The sequence below is a fragment of the Erpetoichthys calabaricus genome, chromosome 17, assembly GCF_900747795.2.
Source record: "Erpetoichthys calabaricus chromosome 17, fErpCal1.3, whole genome shotgun sequence".
Lineage (NCBI taxonomy): Eukaryota > Metazoa > Chordata > Cladistia > Polypteriformes > Polypteridae > Erpetoichthys > Erpetoichthys calabaricus.
The window spans coordinates 57,543,594-57,566,064 of NC_041410.2; the positions used below are offsets into that span (position 1 = coordinate 57,543,594).

General features: G+C 37.6%; 1 protein-coding gene across 3 annotated transcripts in view; it reads right to left on the reverse strand.

Moving 5' to 3' along the window:
• The window catches only part of adamtsl5 (ADAMTS like 5), a 239,772-nt gene that overhangs the window by 55,176 nt on the left and 162,125 nt on the right, over positions 1–22,471 (reverse strand). For all 3 annotated transcript variants that reach the window (XM_028792366.2, XM_051920228.1, XM_028792368.2), the window contains 3 exons: positions 15,791–15,874; positions 11,663–11,826; positions 11,358–11,574 (listed from right to left, as the gene is read on the reverse strand). In XM_028792366.2, the coding sequence (XP_028648199.2) occupies positions 11,358–11,574; positions 11,663–11,826; positions 15,791–15,874 (465 nt within the window). The remainder of the gene's footprint in view (positions 1–11,357; positions 11,575–11,662; positions 11,827–15,790; positions 15,875–22,471) is intronic.

The following is a 22,471-nucleotide window of genomic DNA, read 5'->3' on the forward strand; positions in this document are numbered from 1 at the left end:
TTAAGTCATCAGTTTCTTCTTCTTCTTCTCCTCGTTATTAGTATTACACATTTATAAGAGCTACTCTCTGTTTCTCTCAGACCATTCTATTTGCCTATAGAACTTCCACAAATATTTATTACTGTTGTATATATGATCCATTTATTGCAATTGAGACAATGTTTAATGTGATACAAATTTTGCAGTCATTCTCCCCAGATGTGGCACATTTTGTTCTTGGACACTTTAATAAGTATAATCTTAAGACATTTTTACCAAACTTCTATAAATATGTCACCATCCCAACAAGGAACAAAAAAAAAACTCTAACGATAAAACAATGAAACAATAAAATAATTAAAGGAGCTTAAAAATTAATAGCTAGACCCCTCTTGGCTTATTTGATCACCTTTCTGTTTACTTTCTCTCCATTTACAAAGCAGCCCTAAAAAGAGCTTCATTTTTTGTGAAGACATGTTCATCTCATCTAAAAGTGTAAAGGTCTATCAAATCACTAATATCTTTACAATACAAAACAAATGAGGCATGTGCTGCACTGAGAGAATTAAAACTTGGCATTAAAAAGCTAAACTTAATTGTAAGGATAAAATTAATCAGACATTGTCCACAAAAAAATGAGCTTGTTATGGTCAAGCATTAAATCCTTGTCTGACCATCACTGGACAAAAAATAATAACTATGAAAGAGTTTCTAGTTTTAAATCTAACTCTGATATACAGTAGCTAATGAGTTTAATGAATACTATTTGAGATTTGAGCAGTTTGATTTTACTGATCAAGTGCAAAACTTGAAGGTTTGAGATAAGGAAGAACTATTTTTGATCAAAAGGGTGTAGAGAACATTTTTAGAAAATTAAAAACAAATAAAAATTCTGGACCAGACCATCATACTGGTAGGTTCTTGAAATTTCATTATTTTTTTTTTTCCTTAATTTCAGGTTGGAAACAGGCTGTACTAATTCTAGCAGCTTAAAACAAAAGCCCTAAAAACTTAAATGATTTCAGAAGTGTGGCTCTGACATCATTTGTTATGAAATTATTTGAAAAAATCACTAGGAAGAAGTTAGATTATTTTAGTTTGCCTACCAGTCTAATAGAAGTACTGTACATTGTCACTTTGTTTCATTTGTTATATAACCTCATGGAGAGCACCAAGACTCATGTAAGGCTGCTGTTTGTAGACTTCCATCAGCTTTTAACTCTATTCAGTCCCATCTTTTTGCAGAAAGACTTATAAAAGATTTTGATTTGGACTTCAGTTTGGTAGGGTGACTGATTGACTTTTTAACAAACAGGACTCAAGGAGTGAAAGTCAATGGTTGTCTGCCTGACGTGCTGTCCTCATTCACAGTGTCCCCTCAGAGCAGTGTTCTTTCAACACGATTGTACATCCTCTACACAAATGGTTGTTGCAGTAAATTTAAAACAGGTTCATCTTTAAATGTGCTGATGACTCAGTGATTGTTAGACTACTAAACAAGAATGAAAGCAGTTGTGATTCAGTGGTTAACTGGTATGACAAGTTTTTGGTATATTTAAATGTTACAAAAACTAAAGAACATGTAATTAATTTCAGAAGAAGCACTATTCACCCACAAGAAACTATCATCAAAGACCAGGCAGTGGAGGTTGCTAACAGTTATACACATATAGGGACAATTATAGACTCAAAACTGACTTTCATTAAAAATATCTGAGCCATTTGTAAAAAGGGATAGCAGTGCCTCTACTGTCTAAGGAAACTGAGTCTTTTATACCACTTTTTTTATAAATCATGTATTGAGATTGTCTTTACTTATGTACTGCTTGCCTGGTTTGGAAATCTTAATGTGAAAAACCAAAACAGAATAAATCAAATTGTAAAATGGAACAAAAATACCAAGATCTCAACAGTCCAATCTCACAGACATGTTTAACATGCGAGTATTATGAAAAGCAGAGTGCATTTTGTCAAACAGGACTCACCCACTACATTCCCAATTTCAGATGTTGCCATCAGGTCACAGGTTGAAGGTTCCAAGGATAAAAAGCAACTAGTTCAAATACATGTTAATTACAACTGCAATTAAACTTCTAAATAAGTTCAATTTTAATAAACATCCACAGGTTTAAATCATAGGATGAACAGCATTTGTATCTATCATCAGCCAAGTCTAAATGTTGGTTTACATAATATGTCTAAAATATTTGATCTAGCATTTCGCAAAATATATTACGTTCACTGCTATATTTTATTTTTTTGTATTAAGTTTATATTTAAAGGCTGTGTTCTTTCCTATATGTTTTTAATGTTTTGTCATTGTCTCCCTGTAAAAAGTACATAATAAAACAAATTTCTCCCTTGGGACAATAAAATTGAATTGTACTGTTAAAAATTTCTCTTTCTTCAGTTTGCTTCCATAGGTGACTCTTACTCTAACTGCCAAACCAGTACTCTGCTTTCTTTAAATCCCAAAACCACCACCTACATTGCAATTAAATCAACACCTTTTCCTTTTGAATGTATGTGTTTGCGCTGGCTCTCCTACTAGCAGAGTTAGGGTCAATTCATGAATTAATTCATCAAGTCCAAGTCAGCCAAGGAAATGGAATTGAAGTTTAAAGAAAATACATGACTCAGAACTGGAATTGAATTGGAATTTTAGGAAATTGAATTCAATTCAATGAAGTTCTATGGAATTCCTTGTTTTGTGTTTTCCCTTAGCATTTATATGAGATTAGTTATAGTTATAACTATATATAACAAAACAAAAGGTTCAATGTACCATTAAGGTAATAAGAAGTAAGATTAATAGGGTAAAGTAAATAAAACTGTGAACTTGAAGTTATTATTGAAATTTTTGAATATACTGTTTATACAACTAAGGATCTATGCTGGTATCTGGAAGGTTGCTGGTTCAAATCCTGTTACTGCTAGAAGAGATCCTTCCCTGCTGGGCCATTGAGCAAGGCCCTTAACCTGAAAATTGCTCCAGGGACACTGTTCAAATAGCTGATTCTATGCTCTGACCTCCAAAGGTCATGTAAAAGGACAATTTCCCCTTGGGGATTAATACAGTGTTCCAAAATACCAAATATACCAGTAAAGGATTACACTTTTTTTTATATTATATATACAATATATATAGCTACTAAATGCAATTGTGTAAATTGGCACTGTTTTTCTTGCATCTGATATATGATGCCACAAACCATAAAATTCAATAATGAGTTATTTTCACAGATACATTAATGTTCTTTCATTCATAGAGTTTTACATTTTATTGCACTATATCATTGTCACATCCACAAATTTCACATCACTTTATTTTTGCTGTATTACAATTACTTCAATTATTATTATTTAGTTTTGTTATGATGCAACTGTGTTTTATGATTTATTATTTCTACTTAATGTTACTTTGTGCTACTTTCAATCATTATCTCTATCCTTGGGCTGAACAGTGGCACTGCAGTAATGTATTAAGATGAGGTCTCAAATACTGAAGTCTATATAGTTTTTTTTCCATAGTCAAAGGAGATACACGTTATGTGATTTGGTGCCGATGAAACTGCCTGTGTGTGTGTGTGTACACCTTGCATTGTTCAGGCACCATATCCAGGTTTTGTTCCTGATTTGCGCCCAGTAACTTCAGCTACCTTTCAACATTGCCCTAGATTAAGGAATTGGAAAGATTGATGGATGGATGGATGGATGGATGGATCTCTATTCTCACCACACATAATTATTTCATTATTTATGTTATTAGACATATATTTATGTTTTTTTAAAGAAATTAAAAAATGGTCTGGTTTCTGTTTTAAGGCAGAAATTTTTTGACTACTTTTTACTACTTGGACATGGATTTTTACACGCCGAGATTCATTTATTCAGGTAGTCAACTTCAAGCGCTGAGAACAAATGCCTGTGCCGGTGTGGTTCTCTATTTACCCGACGAGGTAAGAAGGTCTTATCGCGGCAGCAGAGCCAGCTCTAGGCTAAAAGCGAGAAAATGGTGATACAAGCCTTTGGTGTCTTCTGTGATCCTGGGAAATGTGAACTCACTACCAAATAAGATCGATGAACTGGCTGCGCTGGTGAAAAATGTCAGGACCTACAGATAATGCAGTTTGTTGTGTTTTTGTGAAACATGGCTAACAACTACCATCCCAGATGCTAATGTGGAGCTACCCGGGTTTAGCACAGTTAGAGCGGACAGAGACGCAAATACCTGCGGGAAACGGAAAGGAGGAGGACTCGCTGTCTATGTGAATACAAAGTGGTGCAACTCTGGACATGTAAACGTCAAAATCTCCACTTGCTGCAGGGACATTGAACTGTTGGCCGTAAGTCTGCGTCCCTATTACTTGCCCAGAGAGTTTGGACACGTCATTATGGTTGTTGTTTACATCCCTCCTCGGGCGGATATGGAGATAGTGGGTGACATCATCCATTCCGCTGTTGCTAAACTACAAACGCAGCACCCCAAGGCGCTTGTGCTAATCGCTGGAGACTTTAATGTGAAGCTGGACAAAACATTACCTGCCTTCTCCCAGTATGTGGATTATAACACCTGGGAAAATAGGACTATTGACCTACTGTATGCAAACGTTAAAGACGCATACAGCGCCACCCCGCTGCCTGCACTGGGGAAAGCAGATCATAACCTGGTTCTGCTTGTGCCTCACTACAAACCAAGAGTGAGGGAGCTACCTACAACCACACGCTCATTCAGGAAGTGGTCCCCTGAGGCAGAGCAGGCTCTGAGAGACTGTTTTGGAACTACAGACTGGGATATCCTGCAGGGATCATATAGTGAGAACATTGAGGAGGTTGTTGACTGCACTACTGACTACATCAACTTCTGTATGGACATTGTAGTTCCAGTAAGAACAGTACGTTGCTATACTAACAACAAGCCATGGATTACAAGTGACATCAAGGGCCTTTTGAACCAGAAGAAAAGGACTTTTAAAGGCGGTGATCAGCATGAGCTGAAGCGTGTGCAGAAGGAACTCCGAGTCCAGTTCAGGGCGATGAAGGAGCAGTACAGGAGAAAGCTGGAGCAAAAGTTACAGCATGAAGGAAGTGTGGGATGGGATGAAGATCATCACTGGCTGCAGCTCGAAGTGGGGTGCCACCATTGAGAGAGACGTGGAGAGAGCAAACCTGATGAACAACTTCTTTAACAGGTTTGACCACCCTAACAACTCTCACCTTAGAGTACTGCACACTCCACCCATCCTTCTGCTGATACCAGCATAGGAGAGAGTTTCCCTCCACCCACAATTACAGCAGCCCAGGTAAGCAGAGAGCTGAGGAGACTTCATGCCAGCAAAGCAGTGGGTCCAGATGGAGTATCGCCATGACTGCTGAAGGCCTGTGCGTTGGAGCTGGGGAGTCCTCTACAGCGCATCTTCAAACTGAGCCTGGAACAGGGGAGAGTCCCGAGGCTTTGGAAAACATCTTGCATCACCCTGGTCCCAAAGGTATCACGTCCTAGTGAGCTGAATGACTTCCGGCCTGTCACTCTGAAGTCACATGTGATGAACACCATGGAGCGGCTGCTGCTTCACCACCTGAGGCCACAGGTCTGCCATGCCCTCGACCCTCTGCAGTTCGCATATCAGGAGAAGGTGGGAGCGGAGGATGCCATCATCTATATGTTAAACCGATCCCTCTCCCACTTAGACAGAGGCAGTGGTGCTGTAAGAATTATGTTTCTGAACTTCTCTAGCACCTTCAACACAATCCAACCTCTGCTCCTTAGGGACAAGCTGACAGAGATGGGAGTAGATTCATACCTGGTGGCATGGATTGTGAACTATCTTACAGACAGACCTCAGTATGTGCGTCTCGGGAACTGCAGGTCTGACATTGTGGTCAGCAGCACAGGAGAGCCGCAGGGGACTGTAATTTCTCCAGTCCTGTTCAGCCTATATACATCGGACTTCCAATACAACTCGGAGTCCTGCCACGTGCAAAAGTTCGCTGACGACACTGCTATTGTGGGCTGCATCAGGAGTGGGCAGGAGGAGGAGTATAGGAACCTAATCAAGGACTTTGTTAAATGGTGCGACTCAAACCACCTACAACTGAACACCAGCAAAACCAAGAAGCTGGTGGTGGATTTTAGGAGGACCAGGCCCCTTATGGACCCCGTGATCATCAGAGGTGACTGTGTGCGGAGGGTACAGACCTATAAATACCTGGGAGTGCAGCTGGATTTTAAATTTAAACTGGACTGCCAATACTGATGCTCTGTGCAAGAGAGGACTTCCTTAGACTTCCTTAGAAGACTGGCATCCTTCAACATCTGCAATAAGATGCTGCAGATGTTCTATCAGACGGTTGTGGCGAGCGCCCTCTTCTACGCGGTGGTGTGCTGGGGAGGCAGCATAAAGAAGAGGGACGCCTCACGCCTGGACAAACTGGTGAGGAAGGCAGGCTCTATTGTAGGCACGGAGCTGGACATTTTGACATCCATGGCAGAACGATGGCCGCTCAGCAGGCTCCTGTCAATCATGGAGAATCCATTGCATCCACTAAACAGTATCATCTCCAGACAGAGAAGCAGTTTCATCGACAGACTGCTGTCACCGTCCTGCTCCACTGACTGTGGAGATCGTTCCTCCCCCACACTATGCGACTCTTCAATTCCACTCGGTGGGGGGGCATTTGGGTGGGGGTGGGTAAATGTTAACATTATACAAAGTTATTGTCTGTTTTACCTGCATTGTTATCACTCTTTAATTTAATATTGTTTTTTTATCAATATGCTGCTGCTGCTGGAGTATGTGAATTTCCCCTTGGGATTAATAAAGTATCTATCTATCTATCTATCTATCTATCTATCTATCTATCTATCTATCTATCTATCTATCTATCTATCTATCTATCTATCTATCTATCTATCTATCTATCTATCTATCTATCTGATTTCATGGGATATAGACAGGCCTGCTAATTTGTTTGCACTACTTGTATTTAATTTTTTCAATTTCATATACTGTTAATCCCTTTTTGTTTGACCATTGTTACATTCAGTGGCACTTTGAGAATTGTTTCTCATTACATGTGTATTTGCAGTACATTTTTTATCTCATCCATGTATTAACATGGAGATGATAGTTTGAAAATGTAATAAATGTAATACAGTTAGGTTAATAAGTATTTGGACAGTGACACAATTTTCATAATTTTTGCTAGGTATGCCACCACAATGGATTTGAAATAAAGTAATCATTATGTGACTGAAGTGTAGACTTTCAGCTTTAATTTATGGGGTTTATCAAAAATATTTTAAGAGCTGCTTAGGAATGACAGCCATTTTTATATATGGTCTCTCTATATTCAGGGACTCAAAAGTGTTTGGACATAATGATATTTTTCAATATTTGGTTGAAAATCCTTTGCAGTCAATAACTGCGTGAAGTCTTGAACCTATGGCCATCTCCATGTGCTGGGTTTCCACCCTAGTGTTACTTTGCCAGGGTTTTACTGCAGCTGTCTTCAGTTGCTGCTTTTTCTTTGGACTTTCAGCAAGTGAAATGTATGCCCAATTGGGTTAAGGTCAGTTGATTGACTTGGCCATTGAAGAATATTCCAGTACTTTGTGTTGAAAAGCACTTGGTTTTCTTTTGCAGTATGTTTTGGCTCACTGTCCATCTGTACTGTGAAATGTCCTATCAGTTTTGCAACATTTGGCTGAATCTGTGTAGACAGTATGGCCCTATACCCTTCAGAATTCATTCTGCTACTTCTGTCAGCAGTTATATCATCAATAAACACCAGTGACTGGCTTCCATTTGCAGCCATGCATAATCCATGCCATATAACTGCCTCTACCATGTTTCACAGATAATGTGGTATTCATTGGATCATGGGACATTTCTTCTCTTCTCCATACTGTTTCCAACATTCTGGTATATATGGATATTAGTTTCCTTTGTCCAAAGAAAATTGTTCTGGCATTGGACAGACTTTTAAAAAAATGCTTTCTGGCAAAGTCTAATCTGTCTTTCCTATGTTTGAGGTTTACCAGTGGTTTGCACCTTGTAGTAAACACTCTGTCTTTACTTTCATTAAATCTTCTTGATTGCTCCTCTTTACTTTGGAAATGAAAACTGGAGAGTTTTCTTGGTTTGACTAAATGTTGTGAAGGGGTTCTTCTTTACCAAGGACAGAATTCTGCAATCAACCAGAACAGTTGTCTTCTGTGTTTTTCCAGACTGTCTGGTGTTACTCATTTCATTAGTGTGTTCCTTCTTTTTAAGAATGTACCAAATGGTTGATTTGACCACTCCTGGGGTTTTGGCTATCTCTCTAAAGAGTTGATTTTGTTTCCTCCGCTTAATGATGGACTGTTTTTACTTGCATGGACAGCTCTTTGGACCTCAATTTGAGAGTTAACAGTGACAGCTTCCAAATGCAAATTCCACACTTGGAATCAATTCCAGACCTTTTTATCTGCTTAAGAGTTAATTAAATGATGAAGAGACTGCTCCCACCTGTCTATGGAACAGCATGTTAGTCAAATGTCCATATACTTTTCAACCCCTGGAAATGGGGCTATGCAAAAAAATGCCTGTCATTCCTAAATATCTCATACAACATTTTTGGTAAACCCCTTAAATTAAAGCTGAAAGTCTACACTTCAATCACATTATGATTACTTAATTTCAAATCTATTGTGGTGGCATACAGAGCCAAAATTATGAAAATTGTGTCACTGTCCAAATACTTATGGACCTAAGTAAAAATCTTTAAAAAATATTCATGATTCCTGTAAATTTAAGAAATAGCATTACATTTGGTAAAAACAGATTCTGACTTGTTTGGGATTTGAAATTTAAGACTTGAGACTTGTCCTCCCTGCGTGGAGTTTGCATGTTCTCCCCGTGTCTGCGTGGGTTTCCTCTGGGTGCTCAGGTTTCCTCCCACAGTCCAAAGACATGCAGGTTAGGTGCATTGGCGATTCTAAATTGTCCCTAGTGTGTGCTTGTGTGTGTGTGTGTGTGTGTGTGTGTGTGTACACGCACTGTGGTGGGCTGGCGACCTCCCGGGGTTTGTTTCCTGCCTTGCGCCCTGTGTTGGCTGGGATTGGCTCCAGCAGACCCCCATGACCCTGTAGTTAGGATATAGTGGGTTGGATGGACTTGAGAGTTCAGTTTAGATTTACCCGTCTTGACTTAGAATGTGACTCGGGACTTGCCGGTCTTGACTTGAGACTTGAATTGGGACCTGGGTGAATTGAACAGGCGCTTACAGCTCTGACAATACAGGCATTGGAAGAAATGAACTTATCATTTTCTTCTCAATGCTTCATCTAGTTGTATTTGCAGCTGGAATCTTAATATGTCTGTCAATGATTTCTACTGCTCTTGTTGATGCATAGAAGAATGATGCAAGCCTCTGTACCTTTGCCATTACAATTATCTTGGATAGCATGTGATGCATACATTATGCTTACATGTATATGATATGTTTGTATTTTATGTGATTCATAAAATTTGATGTATAATATTTAACAAATCAAGACACACTATCTCAAAAGTGGAATTTTGTAGAATTTATTGGAATTAAATTCTGATTCCTTTTATTCCAATTCAATTCCTATTGTTTTCCTTTTAAGTGCAATTCCAATTCCATTTCACATTCCAGGAACTGAATTGGAGTTGATCAGGCATTCCCAATTCATTTCATGAATGGCCTCAACCCTGCCTAGTAGCATGAACGCTCAGTGGCTTGAGCATGATGTAAGTGATTCGTCCAGTAGTCATTTTTACAACTAAATTTCTAGGGAAACATGATTATCTTTTTAAGACATCTGAACAAACCCAGACATCCTTGAGAACCTTCTTTAGCTAAGGAATATGAGACCAGGTTTCCTATTTTTGATGTAATGTTTGAAAATACTGAAAATAGGCCAGAACTTTCCTTACAAAATGATATGTTGCAGCACATGGTCACTGAATAAAAAAAGTACAAATGTGTTGTTGGTAAACTGCTATATTGAGCTAGCCATAGGGCAATAGTGGAATAAGACATACAGACACACTGAGCACTACTAAAAAGTCCTTATGTTTGGAGTCAGTATAGTTAAGGAAGGAGTGCCCGTAATCCCAGAAGTGATATCAGGGCTTTTTTCAGAAGTAACACTGTGATTATGATCAAGGGTGTCTCATGTAATGTGTACTATTAAGTCTAAGGTTAGCAGTTATGATTAAACAAATGGTCACTCTTAGACAGAAGAAACCAGGGCCATACTGTATATGAAAGAAAGAGAGAGAGAGAGAGAGTGAAAGTGAGAGTGAGGGTAGAGAGTGGAAGAGAGAAAAAGAATGGTACTTTGGAAGTGGGCAACTGGTTGTGCCTCACCACTTCATAGACAAAGGTTCAAATGGTTCACTTGTTTGAAATTGTATTTCATATATACAGTCTGGCCCATTAGTATTTGGACATTAAAAACAATGGATTTGAAATAAAGTAATAATTATGTGATTGATGTCTAGATTTTAGGTTTTAATCAAAAATACATATATATACTATACATAACATACGGTCCCACTATTTTCAGGGTCTCAAAAATATTTGGACATTTGAATAACAAGCTATTCCACAGCCAAGTGGGAGCAGTTCCCTCATTATTTTATTAACTTTAACCAGGTAGAAGGTCTTGAATTAATTCCAAATGTCCAAAAACTTTACATGGGGGACCATGTATAAAAATGTTTATCATTCATAAACGGCTAATACAATATTTTTAGCAGATCCCTTAATTTAAAGCTAAATGTCAACACTTTATTTCAAATTCATTGTGGTGTCGTACAGAGCCAAAATTATGAAAATCGTGTCACTGTTCAAATATTTATGGACCTGACTGTATATTTTAATAGTAAAATGTTTTCAATTTTTTGGTGTGCAGATTGCCAGGAGAATACTTTCTCCTATTTCAGCTGTCAAAATGCATTTAAAAAGTGATATTTAAGGAAAAAGTAAATAAATGCCTTAAAATATAGGCATTTTTTATGATCTCTCATAAAAATGCAACAATCAAACATCATTAATGAATTGACTTTTTTATTTCTTTTAGATGATAAATATGGCTGGAGGATAAGGAATTAGCTTACCAGGAAAAATTTAGACAAATCATTATATCATAGGAAAAGCATCAAGCTACAACAGCCATTATATAAACAGTTTGACAAAGCTATGTTAATGTTTAGCCAAGAATCTGCATAATTCATACACATATTAACTGATATTTAAATTAAAAACAATGATTACGTTAAAGGAAGCTGGTCATAGGCTATAAATACAGGATTTAATTGGGTATTAAAAAATAGTTCCTCTATATATTGAAATTATGGCCTTACCCCACAAGTGAATGCCAGTGACCGTGGAAGGCTTCTTGATTCTAGCAGTTGAAGTTGGTGGGGTGATTGTGCTACTGAGTGGCTGCTGCTCTGGTGAGGAGGTTGCTGACTGTTGAGATTGCCGAAGCTGGCTTTTTTCTTCATGGTATAGCACATAAATATCAAGAGGTAGCCAGTACTCATACTCAATAGCAGAATTTCTTTCTATTAAAAGCACCTGGTAGAGAAAGCAACGAGTACAATAAGTTGGAGGTGAGAGACACAAAGTGGCTAAAATTACAAAATAGAAACATTATTTTTTTTACCATAATATGCAGGTCTTCCTGGGTGGGACCTTGAACTTCAAAGCTCTCACCATTATCTGTGGAACGTTTGTATACTAGCTTGGTCCCGGCAACGTTATACTCTCCTGGCAAATCTATCTCCCAGTTTCCATTTATGACAAACTGAGAGTTCCCATTTTGTAGTGCTGGAGACACAGGCAATAAACATTTTACAACCTCATAGAAAAGAAAAAAAATATGTTGTTGCCATGTTTTGTACTGAAAAATACTTTTTGGTATTTTGTCATGCAACATTGTTTTTTTTTTAAATAACCATAATTAGCATCAACAAAAATATACATTAAACAAATTTTTGTATTTGTAAACAAAGTTCATAACCTTGTCACTCACAGACTAGGAAGGGAAAAAAGACAAAATAGATGGAAAAGGGTAAAGCAGCTGTTAGTGAATATTGATTATCTTTTACTAGGTTTTAAAAAAGATCAAAAGTTTCTCATATACTGTACAATGATCAGACAAGAAGGAAAAAAGGAGTTTTGTTTTAACAAACTTTAAATCACTGAGAGAAGCAGAGTAAGTGAGGGTAGACAGATTTATGAGATGGAATGTGCAGAGGACCCAGTGGGAATACGGTAAGTAGGATGTGAGGCACATATGACTACCAAGAGCAGTCTCGGTGACAGTGACAGCTGGTGGGAACACCCTTTGTCGGTGGATAGTGCCAAGGTGAGGTGGCAAGAACTCTGCTGGCACACAGCAGATTTGAAGAAGGCAGCTGGAAACACCTTGGGGTCCATTGAAGTGCCAGAGTGGAAGGCAAGGCAGAGCCGAGTTGAGTAGTGGTCAGTGCTAGCCATTGCTAATGACGGGTGAACTGAGTCCTAGTCAGAATCATTATGGGTTGCCTCTTCAGGTGTCGACACTCTTGCCTGTGGTGGTGTTTATACTCTGCCAGGTTTGATTAGTTTGTTTTGAAAGAAAATTATTTTAAAGAAGACTTTTTTAAGAATAATTGGTGATTTTAAAACTTTCCTGACTTTTACACTTTTTAACATTTGTTTGGAACATTTTAATGATTTATTTGACTGTTTAATTTATTGACTTACCCATTAGCACTGTAGCACAATAATCTTCGTTAACATTTTGCCCCTTTAACTCAAAGACCTATTTTATATCTTTCACTTGCCACAGTGTCCATCCTCAGTTTAACACTAGAATTACCAGAGTCTACGAAAAAACTCGTAGATCCGGCCCACCTTAAAACCGTTCTCACCTCTCTTTTGTCTTCTAAATGTGCCGATTAAGAGGAGCAGCCGGCTATTCCATCCCCCACCGTCACAGAACGTTCACTAAGTTTTCCCAGCTCATGCCTTGTTTGATTATCTGGGAGTGAATGAACTGCTGGAGTTTTAGAATGGAAATAATAGATCGCTATTTGGAATACATGCATTTCATGCGTGTTCCATTTCTACAGTAATCTGTGTAAACACATTGCTAAAACAGAAACTTTTTCATATTTTAGTAATAAATGTTACAAAATGTAGGCATAAACTATAGAATCTGTGAAGCCTGAAGTCCAAACATCAAATAAACACTTTCACAAAAGGTTCAAAGATGATACAACAGCTTCCGTGGCTTAACGCTACGGTTTGCTGACTTGGAGCACAGCTGCCCTACCATGCTACAGAGACGTGAGTTCGATTCCCAGCTTTGAAGAAAGTGTTTTTTTTTTTTTTTCCTCAAACGGACATTGAATTTATAAATTGGTATGCACTGTAAATCGTTAACTTTAAAATGTCAATCACGGTTATTTCTGTTGATTAATTCATGCTTTTTTACTTAGAGTCAGAACAGGAGCTTGTTCAGCGTATTCAGCTTCTGATCTGACTCAAACAGCGCCAGTATAACTTCACACCCGATCTGACGCTGTTCGTTTTCAAATAATATTGCATTACTTCGACAATGTTTTCTGATTGGTACTATTCGCGTCATAAAATGATTTCTTCAAAACGTCACATATATTTGACTCTTTCTTTTTTTAAAATGTGCGTTGTAGTACTCAGCAACTGGCCACCTGCATGTTCTTGCACACACTGAATAAGACAGCGCTATATGCAATCATCAGATTCAAATGTTAACAGTTATATAGCACGGAATGGAAATCAGCAGTTCTTAGCATTGCACAACGCAAGCTGTCATATCAACCACCTACTGTAACTTGCTTTCTTTTTTCTTCGGTTATAGTCTTGAATAAAAGTGCACTTGTTTTGTTATACTTTTACATCAACATATGTTCCTGTGTTTGAACTACATGGGCATGCTCAGAAAATACATGTATAATGCCACGAAAAGTGCATGCAGACACTTCAGTTCGCAAGCATTGGTACGACAATGCAGCCACAAGTACACTGCAGAGCTTTAGCACGTCTTTATGTGAAAACAGCAGTATCAGATAGGGAGTGTCTGATGATTGCATATAGCGCTGAAGTTACTGCTCTTTACTATGCTTTCCTCTGCATGTCCTGGAGTACAAAAGAAACAGCATACAGCAACACGTGGGGACTGGCAATATTGGGGGAAAAAAACACGTGGTCGTATGTATCATGATACACTGCAGAACTATAGCGCGTCTTTATGTGAAAACAGCAGTGTCAGGTGGGGGGCGGTAGGGAAGGATCCTGAACGCGACTGAGACAATGAAAAGTGAATTTAAAAAAAAAATAAAGCTAACCTTTACAAATATCATAAATTACACCGGCTGTTACAGACTGAAATCAAATGTATCTTTTTATTCTAAAATAGTGAAAATAAGAACACTTCTCAAAATGGAGTTGTGCGGGATCGAACTCATGACCTTCTGATTCCCAGTCAGCGACTGATACTGTTGCGCCACGGAAGCAGCGAAAACCTAATGTGTATCAATGTCGCACACTAAGGCGGCTTTTTTTGGCGGTGGCTTTTTTTTTGTACCTTTGTGAAAGTGTTTCTTTGATATTTGGACTTCAGGCTTCATACATTATATAGTTTATGCCAACATTTTGTCATTTGCTACTAGAATATATAAAATTTTTCTGTTTTAACAATGTGTTTACACAGATTACTGTAGAAATGCAACACATATGAAATGCGTGTGTTCCAAATAACAATCTATTATTTCTACTCTAAAACTCCACTTCACTCCCAGATAATCAATCAAGGCATGAGCTGGGAAAAGCTCGTTTACGTTCTAAGTCGTTGGGGGGATGGAATAGCCGGCTGCTGGCAGCTTGTCTTTATCAGTACATTTAGATGACAAAAGACGCTGGTGGAAAGGTGAGAACGGTTTTAAGAAGCGATTTAAGGTGGGCCGGATCTACGAGTTTTTTCGTAGGCTCTGGTAATTCTAGTGTTAATGAACTTCTAGGGGGTAAACCTGTCAGTTGAGTGTCGGGCACTCTCCAGAGTGGTGACCTTTGACACTACTATCTCACTGATGGACAGTACCTACCTACAGTTCCAATTCATCATGAATTTCTATTAAGGACACAAACGACTTCGATAGAGGCAACATATCTAAATCCATTTGAATCAAGGAGTTCAGAAAGAATTGCTTCTTAATTCTTTCTTTGAATTTAATTGATAATGACTTTATTGGTTATAATCAAAGGAAATTTGTTCTCAAAATCACTAGACTTTCTGTGCAACAATGATAGCAAAACACTACAATTACACTTCAGCTAAATTGAATCTGCAGTACCAGAGACCCTGATAAATGGAATTTTATTTCCTTAACTAATATGGCCTGTCTTTCGTCTAAATGGAAGGCCTATACTGTTAGAAATGTTTTTTTGTCTTACTCCATAAATGCACCATGTAAGCCATTTTAATATAATGTGCCTAATAATGTATGAGATACTACAGCATTTTCATAAAATAACATTCTAATTGATGGCAAAGATTTCATATGCAGGAAAAAAAAGCCCACATATAACATAAATAAAACTTATGTTCATCTAAAGAATACATTTTTGAAAATGACTATAATTATGTATAGACATACTGTACAGTTACATTTAAGGGGTGCCTGAAAAGTAAACATTACTCTTTTTATAGCATTACATTAACTGACTAACACAAGCATCATAATTGTTGAGAAAGAGCTTGCCTTACCAAGGAAGTTTCCACTGTTATCTATTACATGGATATGTGTGGCTCCAGCAGGAATCATGGTTACTTCATCATAACCATATCGGCCTGTGAATGAAAAGGTAAACATCAAAAGCTTAAAATGTTGCCCTTAATATTATTATTCATTTTTCTACCCTTTAGATTTTGATTAATACCTTTCAGGCCTACAGAGATATGTCTTTCATTTTTGCCACATATGTCATGAGAATGTTTTTAAATGTTATATATTACAGTACTCCTCTCCGTGACTTTATTTTAAGGCTAGTTGCCACAAAAAACATCTCCTCAAGTATATTCTGGAATAAAGGAAAATAAAGTTTCAGTAGAAGTTACAACACCTAGCACTATTCAAATCCCAGTACCACAGTAATTTAACACTAGAATTACCAAAGCCTACGAAAAAACTCGTAAATCAATCCCACCTTAAATCCCTTCGCACCTCTCCGTCAGCATCTTTTGTCTTGTAAATGTGCCTATCAAGACAAGTAGCAAGCAGCCTACTATTCCATTCCCCTGTCTCCGCAGAATGGGCACAAATTTCTCCCAGCTCATGCCTTGATTATCTGGGAATGAAGTGCTGGAGTTTTAGAATGGAAATAGATTGTTATTTAGAACACATGCATTTCATGTGCGTTTCGTTTCTACAATAATCTGCGTAAACACATTGTTAAAACAGAAATGTTTTTTCATATTTTAGTAATAAATGACAAAATGTAGACATAAACTATATAATGTGTGAAGCCTGAAGTCCAAAGATCAAATAAACATTTTCACAAAAGGTCCAAGGATGATGCAACAGCTTCCGTGGCACAGCAGTAAGAATTTCTGATTTGTAATCAAGAGTCCCTGGTTCGATCCTGACTGCCTCATACGTTTATCATTTTGAGTAGTGAGCTGCTCTTATTGTTAATATTATATAATAAACACATACATTTGATTTGTGTCTGTAACAGCCACTGTAAATTTATAGTACTTGTAAAAGTTAGCATTTTTTTCACTTTTATTCTCTCAGTCACGATCACGATACATACTACCGCCCCCCAGGGATCTGACACTGTTAGTTTTTATTTGAAACTGGGAATAACTGTAGATGAGACTATGTTTTGAGACAAAGGAACTGGAAATTCTCTGATCTGGATGGATAAAAGCTGACACACAAACTCTGGCAAATCTGCCTTATTCCTATCTCATTGTCACTTGATTTTTTTTTTATTCAGTTTTATTGAGTGTTCCTGCTTACGCTGAATTAGTATACACTATAATGGTCCATGATGTCAAAGCCACACTGACAAAAAACAGAAACATAAGTATATATGATATTTGGAATTATTCATTTTATGACCTGTATACAGTAATCCCACCTCCATCGCAGGGGTTGCGTTCCCCCCCGCGAAAGGTGAAAATGCGCGAAGTAGAAACACAGGAGGTTGTAGAGAGACAGGAACGTTATTCAAACACTGCAAACAAACATTTGTCTCTTTTTCAAAAGTTTAAACTGTGCTCCATGACAAGACAGAGATGACAGTTCCGTCTCACAATTAAAAGAATGCAAACATATCTTCCTCTTCAAAGGAGTGGTCAGGAGCAGATAATGTCAGAGAGATAGAGAAAAGCAAACAAATCAATAGGGCTGTTTGGCTTTTAAGTATGCGAAGCACCGCAGCGCAAAGCTGTTGAAGGCGGCAGCTCACACCCCCTCCGTCAGGAGCAGAGAAAGAGAGAGAGAGAGAGAGAGAGAGACAGAGAAAAACAAACAGTCAAAAATCAATACGTGCCCTTCGAGCTTTTAAGTATGCGAAGCACCGTGCAGCATGTCGCTTCAGGAAGCAGCTACACAGAAGGTAGCAACGTGAAGATAATCTTTCAGCATTTTTAGACGAGCGTCCGTATCGTCTAGGTGTGCGAACAGCCACCCTGCTCAATCCCCCTACGTCAGGATCAGAGAAAGTCAGCGCAAGAGAGAGGGAAAAGTAAGCTGGGTAGCTTCTCAGCCATCTGCCAATAGCGTCCCTTGTATGAAATCAACTGGGCAAACCAACTGAGGAAGCATGTACCAGAAATTAAAAGACCCATTGTCCGTAGAAATCCACGAACCAGCAAAAAATCTGCGATATTTAAATATGCTTACATATAAAATCCGCGATAGAGTGAAGCTGCGAAAGGCGAAGCGCGATATAGCGAGGGATTACTGTATGCTTACATATAAAATCCGCGATAGAGTGAAGCCGCGAAAGACGAAGCGCGATATAGCGAGGGATTACTGTACTACATTTTGGAAAACATTGTGGCACTGATGCAACCTTATTCATATTATTCATATTCATTCGCATAACATCTTGCTGTTGTAATTTTTTTTCCGATCTTGCCCAATCTCCACATTTTGGTGGATGGTGTTGTTTCTTTTGTACTCCAGGAAGTGCAGAGGAAAGAATAGTACAGAGAGGTCAGTTCCGCTCTATATGCAATCAAATTCAAATGTTAACAGTTCCCTGGGGGGGCGGTAGTATGTATCGTGATTGTGACTGAGAGAATGAAAGTGAAAAAAAAAAAAGCTAACTTTGACAAGTACTATACATTTACAGCAGCTGTTACATACGTAAATCAAATGTATGTGTTTATTGTATAATATTAACAATAAGAGCAACTCACAATGGTAAATGTTTGAGGCAGTCAGGATCGAACCGGGGGATTCTTGATTAGAAATCAGCAATTCTTACCGCTGTGCCACGGAAGCTGTTGTTTTATCCTTGAACCTTTTGTGAATGTGTTTATTTGATCTTTGGACTTCAGGCTTCACACATTCTATAGTTTATGTCTACATTTTGTCATTTATTACTAATATATGAAAAACGGTTCTGTTTTAATGATGTGTTTACACAGATTATTGTAGAAATGGAACACACATGAAATGTATGTGTTCCAAATAATGATCTAATATTTCCCCTCTAAAACTCCAGCACTTCACTTCCAGATAATGAAGGCTGGAACTGAGTAAACTTTGTGCCCGTTCTGCGGCAATGGAGGGACGGGATAGTAGGCTGCTTGCTGCTTGTCTTGATCGGCACATTTACAAGACAAAAGATGCTGATGGAGAGGGATTTAAGGTGGGACAGAGTTTTTTCGTAGGCTTTGGTAATTCTAGTGTTAAAACCCTCTAATGAATGAAAAAATTAATCTCATCATGAATATAAAAAGTAAGTCTAAAGAAATATTGACTATAAACAGATCTACAATACAACAAACATAAACAGCAAAACATGTACAAGAGAATAAGTGATGTGCCACAAATGGACCATGGAACTTGTAGGGGACATCAGACTACTTCTTGCTATTATATTCTGTTTTAACTAATCTATGGAGTTAAATACATACTGCTGGAGAGTGGTGGTGTTATGCATAGAAATAACTATCTCACTGTACTTTGTATAAGTGTTAATAAATTTTACAGATCTGTTCTCACCACATTGCATTTTTAATCAAAGCAAAGCCTTTGATTTTTGAAAGGGCCTAGACTATTGTCCACTTGCAGGTTGCTACTAAGTTCATAAAACCAATTAACAACTTAGCATTATACTCTGCCTGTGGCATGTCATGTTCATGCACCAATTACCATTTGTTTAGTTGCTCTTGTTGAGAATATGCTAGAAAGAAAATTACTTTAGATGGCATTTTTAACAGTATCAATTTAAGTAGTAACTTTTATTGTTTCTTGCTAGACTTTTATTCAAGGCACTTTTGATTTTAAACTTTGATGCCATTGTAGAGTTGTGATTTCTAGCGAGTTTAAATCAACTTTTTATGAATCTACTTTAAATCATCATTATAACATTACTAAATACCACAACTGGTGCTATAGTGCTGTCTCCCTTAATACAGCATCCTGCAGCAAACTCTGTGTATTGCTCCCTGCCCACACCCTCGCAAGCTCAGAAGATTGTCAACACTATGTACAGTAAAATTCATGTACAGTATTTACAACTTAAACAGATATCCTCCTAGCCATCTCACTTCACTTGGAGCTACGTGGTGGTGCAGTGGTTAGTGTTGTGCTCTCATAGATCCACAGTTCCAGGTACATTGTCTTTGTGGAGTTTGCATAGTCTCCCTATGTACTCTCCTCCCATATTCCAAAGACTTGTATGTTAAGTGACAATTCTGAATTGGCCTATTGTTAGTGAGTGTGGGTGCATGCATGAACAGCCTCTTTGTGTCATAAGTCTGAAGTATAATAGAGGGCTGTTTATAAATTGCTTTTTCTTGCCATGAATTGCTCTAATAATAGATTTAAATATTCACATTGATCCGTGTATTGTGAACACAATTATTCTAATGTTGTTTTATTAATACATTATGTATTAATGTAGATTCAACTATTCACTGCTAGAGAGTAGATACAGGAAGTTGTGCTGATTGAGCTCATCAAGGGCGAGAATATTTAAACCAGTCAGTTTCACTACTGTGCTAGTTTTTAGGGTAATTCTTAAAGAAAGGAACAGTGATAGTTTTGTCTTTGAATTACAAACCTTGCAGAATATTTTTGACTTGCATTTCGGTTTGGGGTCCTATTTATTTTAATCTCCCAGTTTTAACCATGCCTGTCTGTGACAGTTTTGATTAATGCTCATTTCCTGGTGCCTGTTTCTTATTAGAACTGTTTTTCTTTGTAGGCAGTACATTGTGATGGCTCCCTGTCCTGGTAGGTAATCCATGTCAAAATAAAAACTCACAAGAGTTCTTCCTGGACAAATATGTGCTCTTTGCTACAAAATTACATATTTTATCATAATATTGGCTGACAATACAGAGTAACAGAAATTGCATTATTTTCAGAATAAATTAATTGTGGAATTTGTATTATTTTATTGCATTCTTAGCAGAATGGAGAATGTAGACAAGTGTTCAGACAGTTTGCCCATATACTTAGTAAATAAAAAAAATGCATTTTACTACTTCTTCTAAAATATGATTTCCTTGATAGATTAGTCCTCAGGCATATGACATGCAGTCCCCAATCTGCTCACGTAAACTATCAATGCTGCAGTGGATTGACCAATGAATGAGTACATAAGTACCAGTCTGCATGTCTGTTCTTCACATGACAAAAGTGCTTTGTGTCTTGTAAAGATATTGCACTATTAATAACAATACCTTTAACCATGTTTTCATTACAATTCTTTCCCTTCACAAAGGCCAGAGATTCCTATTCCAGAACTAAATTATAGCTGTTATAGATAGGTATCTTTATTATTTACAGTGTAACTAATAAGGTACAGGAAGGTCTCACACAAGAAAAAATGTTACATTTAACAAGTTTTCCCTTGCAGCAACAGCTCAGCTGTTAAATACAGTAATGATGTGCATGTCAAAATATGTAAAAAGTTTATTAAAAAATGTTATATTTCTTTCTTTACGTAATGTACTTGAGATTTTTTATTACTCCTCTATGCAAAACTTCTTCAAGTTGTAAGATGAGTCTAGGTGCATATACTGCCCATTTCAAATCTCCCACAAAATTTCAATGGGATAGAAAAGCAGGCTTTGACTAGGCCAGTTGATAACCCTCCATTTCTTCTTTTTGAGCCATTCCTTTGTGGATTTGTTAGTGTGCATTGGATCATTATTGTGTTGAAAGATCCTTTTCCAGTTCAACTTCAACTTTTGGACATATGGCATCACATTCTCCTTAAGCACACTGCTATAATGCAGAATTTACTGTGCAGTTCACTCAGTGATGGCAAGCTGCCTAGGCCCTGAGGCAGCAAAGCATCCCCAAATCAGAACACGCTCCCCACCATGCTTTACAGTTGGTCTGAGGTTCTTCTCCCGAAATGCTGTCTTGCATTTGCACCAAACATGTGTACTGTTACTAAGGATCAACAACCATATCTTTGATCCATCTGTCCAGAGCACAATGCTCCAAAATGTCTAAGTCTTTGTCTATATATTTGTAAGAGAAAAATGTATTTGAAACTGCCTGCCTGTTTAACTAGGACATCCTGACATTTGTACCAGTACATTTAAATTGAAAATGAAATATATATAAAACAGTTAACTTTATATTTTGTTCTCTGATAATAGTTTACATACAGGAAGTCTTGTTTCTTTTTCACTAGCTATCATCCATGGCTGTGAATGATTAACTGTTTTTGGACTTGACATCATACTTAATAACAGAGGTGGATTTCAGGACCATACCATTTATCTGTATACTGATTGGTTTGTTTGAAATTCTTCTTAGTCATGTTGCATTAAAAAGAGCATGTGGGACTCTACCTGTAGGTGTAAATAAAGGATGTCTCAAGACACTGCTTTATTTTCTGAGTATTTTCTACAACAGTTAGTTCATATTTTGCCACACTGAATTAGGCTAAATGTGTGAATACTTCAGGAACTAATGGTGAGTATTATTTATTTATTTTTGTGCTTCCCACTGCTGTAGTTTGTGTTACAGATAGGTTTTTTGGAATGTTATAGTTGAGAAGGAAAACTCAGTGTGAGACCTCCTGCCTGCCTGAAAGAGCTTACAAAGAAGTAGGTTTTCTTGTTTTTATTTTTAAGTACTACAGCTGTGTCTTCTGAGTCTTTGTTATAGTTAATTCTGTTATCTATTCTAGGTAGTTAGAATTAGACTTGCCAACTGCTTTTAGGGAAGTAATAAAATAC